The sequence below is a fragment of the Sinocyclocheilus anshuiensis genome, unplaced genomic scaffold (assembly GCF_001515605.1).
Source record: "Sinocyclocheilus anshuiensis isolate Anshui unplaced genomic scaffold, SAMN03320099.WGS_v1.1 scaffold1538, whole genome shotgun sequence".
In the NCBI taxonomy this organism is placed as follows: Eukaryota; Metazoa; Chordata; class Actinopteri; order Cypriniformes; family Cyprinidae; genus Sinocyclocheilus; species Sinocyclocheilus anshuiensis.
In genome coordinates this window covers 330,867-337,968 of record NW_015547762.1, presented here as the reverse complement: position 1 = coordinate 337,968, position 7,102 = coordinate 330,867, and the positions used below count along the sequence as shown (strand labels likewise).

The window sequence follows — 7,102 nt, the reverse complement described above, 5'->3', positions numbered from 1 at the left end:
AGGTGATGGATGTGTGTGTGTGTGTGTGTGTGTGTGTGTGTGTGTGTGTGTAACTGTAAATTGTCTGCACCAAGAAAACATTCCAGATTGGGAGGACGACGCTCAAGCTCAGCCTGCTTAATAATTACCAAATGGTCCCTCCCCCTCTCAGTGTAGCTGTATATATTTTGAGGAATCTCTTCTGTTTTTGGTCTTGTTCTCAGAGTAGGAGATGAGAGGAGTAGTGAGAAACGGAGGCTAAAAGAGACGAGTACAAAGACTTTGGGACATTGGGAACAGACTGACACCGTGAACAAATCTGCCTTCAAACCACCTGACATGATGTTGATTTTCCTGCTTTTTTGGCTAAGCTTGTCAACAACAAGCGCAGCTCCCAATCTAAAGAAAGCACCCACAGAGGCACCTCTTCTTGTCACCGCACCGCCAACTGAGGCTAGATCCCGCTTTGCCATGTTAGATGACGTACGACTCCTTGCTAACGGTCTTCTCCAGCTCGGCCAGAGCCTCCGAGAGTTTGTGCACAAAACCAAGTCTTCCCCTCCAACCAAAAGAGAATTGAGACACCCCTACCCCTTCACGTGAACGCGCGAAACGGAGGGGTAGGGGCAAGGGGAAGGGCTAAGGGGTAGAATTGGGATTGGGCCTTAGTGTGTTGTGTGCCAGAAATTTACTTACATCAGGAGAGAGAACAGAGTAAGACTGAGGCGGTTAGCTCCCAATCTAAAGAAAGCACCCACAGAGGCACCTCTTCTTGTCACCGCACCGCCAACTGAGGCTAGATCCCGCTTTGCCATGTTAGATGACGTACGACTCCTTGCTAACGGTCTTCTCCAGCTCGGCCAGAGCCTCCGAGAGTTTGTGCACAAAACCAAGTCTCAGATCAATGACATCTTCCAGAAGCTCAACATCTTTGATCGCTCCTTCTACCAGCTCTCGGTGGTCACCAGTGAAATCAAAGAGGAAGAGGAGAAGTTGAAAGAGACGACCATATTTTTGAAGGCCAATAATGAGGAGATCAGAAACTTGTCACTGGAGATCAACTCCAAAATCAACAACATCCTCCAAGAGCGAAGCCAGTTGCACAGCAAGGTTGGTGGGCTGGAGGAGAAGCTGAAGGGCTTGTCTCAGAGCATGATGCCTCTGGAGCAACTTCAAGAGATCGCTGCTTTGAAGGTGAGTCCAGTAAGGTCAATTCTGAACTTTTATTGTAAATGGAAACCATTCAATCTCGCATTATAACTACAGGGCTTCACAATACCGATTTTAAAATGAATGTCTAAAACGGCATGTAAATCACATTTGATGGCAAGAGCAAAAACTAAATCAATGCATATCAATAAAACTGATTATATATCTGTACAGGCATCTGTTCATTTACTGCATTAACAACTTGTCTATTACAGGATGTGATTGAAACACAAGAAAGGACCATTACAGATCTGCTTAAATCTGTTAAAGAGCAACACGAACAGCTCAATTACCAGAAGACCAAAATTAAGAGTCTTGAGGATAAGGTATCCATTCTTGTTTCTATAATATTAATGTTATTTTCATTATAAATGAAGGATTATGTATTTAGAATTTATCATTCAAAGCATTTTTATTTAAAAGGTTCCCCACATCTTTGACAAATGAATTTACATTTACAGTACACATCTAATAGAGATTGCAATAAGAAAATGTTCTAACTAACAAAATATTTTGTATATTTAATACATTATACAATGTATTTTACTTTTTAAGAATTTGATTTGATTATACTGTCAAATAAAGAGATTTAAATGGTATAAATTAATAAATGTTTTAATAAATTAGATTTTAATAATGTCAATGTCAAGTAATAAGAAATTCTACTGAATATAAAATAAAGAATATTGATTGAATTTAAACTAATTCTCAGTGAGAATAAATATTCTCTTATTTCAGATGAACTATGACTCTTTTCAAGACACAGTTGAAAAACCTTTGGATTTAAATCCAGAAACACTTGACCCTTTTCGTTACTTAACAATGAACTCCACCAATGGAACTGCAGAAATAAATGGTAAGAACAGCACAAAATCAATAAGCAATTTAAACTGCTGCTTTAATAAATCCAAAATCATCAACTGTGTGCTCTGCTGCATAGACTTTCCAATGGACTGCAGTGATGTGTTCAAAAGAGGCCAAAGGACCAGTGGAACTTACCCAATCAAACCCAATCAATCTGAGCCATTCTATGTTTACTGTGAGATAAGGGCTGGTAAGAGACCGATAATGTACATCTAATCATCAGACTTCCTACTGATATCAGTTACAAAAACTGCAACAAGTACACACAAAGGGCACAAGAAAATTACTTTCTTAACTAAGATGGATGTGCTGTTATCACTATTCTTATCAAACTCAATACAAGATTCTCTTTTTACAGTTTACATTTACTCTTTATTTTTAGATGGTGCAGCCACAGTCATTCAGAGGAGGGAGGATGGTTCTGTTGATTTTGACCAGTCATGGGAAAAATACGAATATGGATTTGGCAAACTGGAAAGTAAGTATGCGCTTTTGTGTCATGTCAGATGTTTCCTTCTCTATCACAGCAACTATGCTTTTCTCAGTTCACACAGACTTTAAAAAAATAAACCACTTTGATTACCAATGAACAGCTTATGCTTTTGTATTACAATGCATCTTCAGCTGTTGACAAGAGCTATGCGGAAATATCTTTGTGTTACAGAAGAGTTCTGGCTTGGCTTGGCGAAGATTTATTCCATTGCTCAACAAGGACAATACATTTTACACATTGAACTGGAAGACTGGAAGGAGGAAAAGAGATTCATCGAGTACACATTCATCCTGGCAGGTCCTGCATCTGATTACGCTCTTCACGTGGCACCTCTGTCTGGAGATCTGCCTGATGCCATGAGCAACCACACGGGCATGAAGTTCTCAACCAAGGACAGAGACAACGATAATCATGACGAGTCAAACTGCGCCCGCAACTACACCGGTATCACATGGTCAAAATTAATATTTAATATCCTTCAATATACAACTGAACATCCCTTGAATATTAACTGTTTGCTGGTTTCAGGAGGTTGGTGGTTTGACGCATGTGGGGACACCAACTTAAACGGGAGATACGCCTGGATGAGGTCGAGGACTCGGCATCAGCGCAGGAAAGGAATCTACTGGAAGCCAGCCAAAGGAAGCTCCTATACCCTCAAATCCACAAAGATCACCATCAGACCATCAACCCAGTTTCAATAATCCCTGACCCTATACTCTCCATTGGGTAATGCAGAATAAATCAGAGGGGTCACACTGGCAGCAGACACTGGCCAACAAAGCTTTTCCCTTTCTCTACAGACAGCAGAAACTGAATGATGCAACTGCAACAGGTCACTGACTCTGGTAGAGGGTAAAAACCAAGTCAAAGGGGTATTGCAAAATGCATGTGTTAGTTCGAAATCTTTATAGGTCATTAACTTGCAGCTTGCAAGTTGTTAAAAAAACTAATATTGAACAGGTTAAAATGGCATAATCACACCTCTGGAACAGGATTTGATGCATGTTATTATCAAGAGTCTACAAGAATCAACAATAAGTTTGTAGACAATATGGATAATATTATAGAACTACATTGCTCTCAACTACAGAGCTTCTCAATGTCATTTCCCATACAGTATGTTAACTTGAAGTTTAGTATTTAAGCAATTTACACAAATTTGCAACAGTAAAAAAAGCAACGGGTAACACTTTGTAATAACATTCATTAAATCATGACTACAATGCTTATGAACACACGACTATAATATATTAAATTATATATTATATTATATATTCATATTTGTAATTTTGATATTGAAAATTATTACAAAGTGTTACCAAGAAATGTGTTGTTATGGTTGAAGTTGGATCTTTTGCTTGTCTCTTTCTGTTACTGAGTCATATTGACTCCTGGTTATGATTTGTACATACTCAGCTGTACTGTATATATTTCGTTTACACAATGTTTCTCATTGGTAGTCAGGTGCATCATATTTATAGCAACACATTTAGACAATAAGGCAACTTAAACTATACTTGGACTAACATGGCAAACCTTTTTCTTTTCTTTTTTTAAAGTGGCAATATTGTAAATTTCACTACGTAATAATTAAAACAAATTTGAGCAATATCTTCTCAAGAAAACAGTATGTGACCAACTTCACTGCAGGCTCATATAACTGAAATAAACCAGTTTCCAGACAGTTTAGACTACTGTTAGTTCATGGGGGAGGAAAAAACTAATTTAACCGATAATAAATAAATAATCCAGCAGGAGGGTCGAGCTTAACCTGTGTGGGAAATCAACCCTTCATAATTAACAATAATATGACCTGCATATACAACAGACATGACAAGTGTGATAAATAGGGCTGGGTATCGTTCAAAAATTGATGGTGTATAATTTGTAGTAAAATAATAATGTAAAACCGAAAATAATTTAATTGAACACTATTTGAGGTATTTGGCATCACAGTCTGGAGGCGACATACTTCTCAACGACGTACTTATCACGTGTCTGTGGAGGCGACGTACTTCTCAACGACGTACTTATCACGCGTCTGTGGAGGCGACGTACCCTTCTTACACGTAAAAGTACACGACTGTCAACTCCGGCAGGTAATCCTGTCACATAATACTCGCCATACACGTACGTTATCCAGACACAAAGTAAACAAAATAATTTTTTTGTTACGTCGCCGCCACGCCTCCGCGCAGTTTGAGCGCAGCTCCGACACGTGACCGTGACGTCTAACGTCTCATATCTTACGTCTGACGCCTGAATACTATGGGATTTTGGCCAGACGGCTGGCGAGCGTATACACGTTTGTTCTCTTGTCAGTTTGCATAGCAAGAGCAAAAATTGCACAAAATACACCTCATACAAGTCAAACTGCGCCTGTGTTGAGCTCGTCCGTCTACACTCATCCGCGGTTGAGTATACTTCGAAGGCTGTGCGGCCACGGCTGAGCGCGAGACGGAACGGAACGCGTAAAGTGAAGTATACCCGGGCCTTTATTGGCTCACTGACGCTGATGAGATTAACCGCTTAGGTATCGAAATTTGGTACCGAACGACGAGACGTTCTTTGATACTCGATGGTATCGAGGCAATTCGGTCGGTGCCTAAAAAGTATCGAACTCGATACCCAGCCCTAGCGATAAATCTAGAACATGCATGTTGTCTGCAATAAATCATGTCCCAATCTGCCCAGTCAGCACAATCTAAATCAAGGCTGACTATGCGGCATGTGGGGAGGAAGATAACAAAGTTGGCACAGGCTGAGAGCGGACAAACGTGCCCTCTGAATGACAGGTTATGTCAACTTGCAGAGGATAGGCATCTTTGTCTGGTCAACCTTGACTAAATTAGTAAGCTTAAATAGCGGTGAGGCCGTCCGTCACACAGAGTGTGCTCTGGTTACTTAGCAATAAGAAAAAGTGAGACAAGGCATTTCTTTAAAAAAAATATATACTTGTTTGTGTTGGCGTCTGAGGCCAATTTATATGATCTAGACCAGGGGTTCTGAGAAAACACTTGCCTGAAACACCTCGTTTGTAGTCCTGCCATTATTTCAGTGACTTAGCAATGTCACCATGATACACATTTTCATAATGCCTGGCTAGTGGCTGCTTTGGTCTGCCCTCAAACGCTATGATGCTTCGCTATGTCAAGGAGACGCAATTTTTTCACTGCAAGGGCAAAAAACATTATATGGACTTCCAATAATTACGCCATAGTTACATAGATATATAATACTGTTTACAGTTGCTCACAAAGCTTTGGGAGTTGAAACCCAATTATGGTAAGGGGAGTAATATTTGAGACACACGCTGCAAACGGTTTAACAACCACAACAGATTGTACCAGATGACCAATTAGAGCTGACTGGACTCTTCAGAAAGGCAAGCTTTACTAAAACAGAGCATTTCAGGCAGAGAGTGAAAAGACGTGCTGCAGCAATATACAGTCTGTGAAAAATAATGTGCTTTTTGAACTTTAAGTCATGTGAAAGCATTCTAGTAGACCCCTAAAAACAAAACTATGAACTTGTAAATAAGCATAAAATTCACATAAAAAAGTAATTGGTTAAAAAGTGTAGAAACACTGAAGAACATTCAGCTCCTAAAATTTCTGAAATCCTGAAATGTAATTATTTCAGATTGAAATATTTTAGTTACTTGAAGTTACAAAACTAGGAGTGCACATAGATTAAGCTTTGAAAAGAAAACTAGGGCTATCTGCTTGTAAGGTCTGACGTCACACATCACAGTTACCAGGTCCCAGCTCTTTATCAAATCCCAAAAGCAACAATATATGGTGCTAATATACATTAGAGATGTGCTGTACTACTACTGAAATACCATGATCCTTACCTTTATTCTCCTTATCAAAATTTTCTTATTTTCTGAATCTTTAAAACACTGGTTTCTAGGACACTGTGAGTCCAGGAACTGTAGTGTACATCATGAGTCTTTAAAAGTTTAGCTTAAAGGGGTCATATGATGTTGCTAAAAAGAACATTATTTTGTGTATTTGGTGTAATGAAATGTGTTTATGCGGTTTAAGGTTCAAAAAACACATTATTTTCCACATACTGTACATTATAGTTTCTCCTCTATGCCCCGCCTTTCTGAAACGCGTCGATTTTTACAAAGCTCATCGGTCTGAAAAGCGAGGTGTGCTGTGATGGGCCAGCTATCCAGTGCGTTGTGATTGGCCGAATACCTCAAGTGTGTGACGGAAATGTTACACCCCTTACCATACTGTGATGCCCTGTCTGGCCGGAGCGACGAGACAAAAACATTAAAACCCATTATAAACGAGGCATTTGTTGCATCCAGTGGGGACATAATTATGGATTATAATGACTTATACTGTCTTTTTACGCATTGCGTTGCATCGCGCCGCGTAAACATAAAACCATGTCTGCACTTGTGATCGGAGAAACAACAAACAAGCACTACTCTACAATGCTCAAAACTTACGTTTGAATCATCAGTGGCAAATCCTTTAAATATGAAAACGTACTTACAGTCTGTGAGTCAGAACAGCCGGCATTGTAGTCTACTCT

The 7,102-nt window shown here is 39.5% G+C and overlaps 2 protein-coding genes across 3 annotated transcripts in view; one reads left to right on the top strand and one right to left on the bottom strand.

Annotated features, from left to right (window-relative positions):
- LOC107704504 (dedicator of cytokinesis protein 7-like) overlaps positions 1–7,102 on the bottom strand; it is a 54,796-nt gene that overhangs the window by 36,009 nt on the left and 11,685 nt on the right.
- LOC107704519 (angiopoietin-related protein 3-like) lies at positions 181–4,173 on the top strand. 2 transcript variants are annotated; one of them, XM_016507456.1, is made up of 8 exons: positions 181–399; positions 742–1,173; positions 1,404–1,514; positions 1,927–2,044; positions 2,129–2,242; positions 2,435–2,530; positions 2,717–2,989; positions 3,074–4,173. In XM_016507456.1, exons 1-8 carry the CDS (start codon positions 319–321, stop codon positions 3,247–3,249), a joined length of 1,401 nt encoding a protein of 466 aa, XP_016362942.1. In that variant the 5' UTR covers positions 181–318; the 3' UTR covers positions 3,250–4,173. The 2 variants fall into 2 exon arrangements, with proteins under 2 accessions (XP_016362942.1, XP_016362941.1); XM_016507455.1 differs by having other exon boundaries at positions 181–513; positions 856–1,173.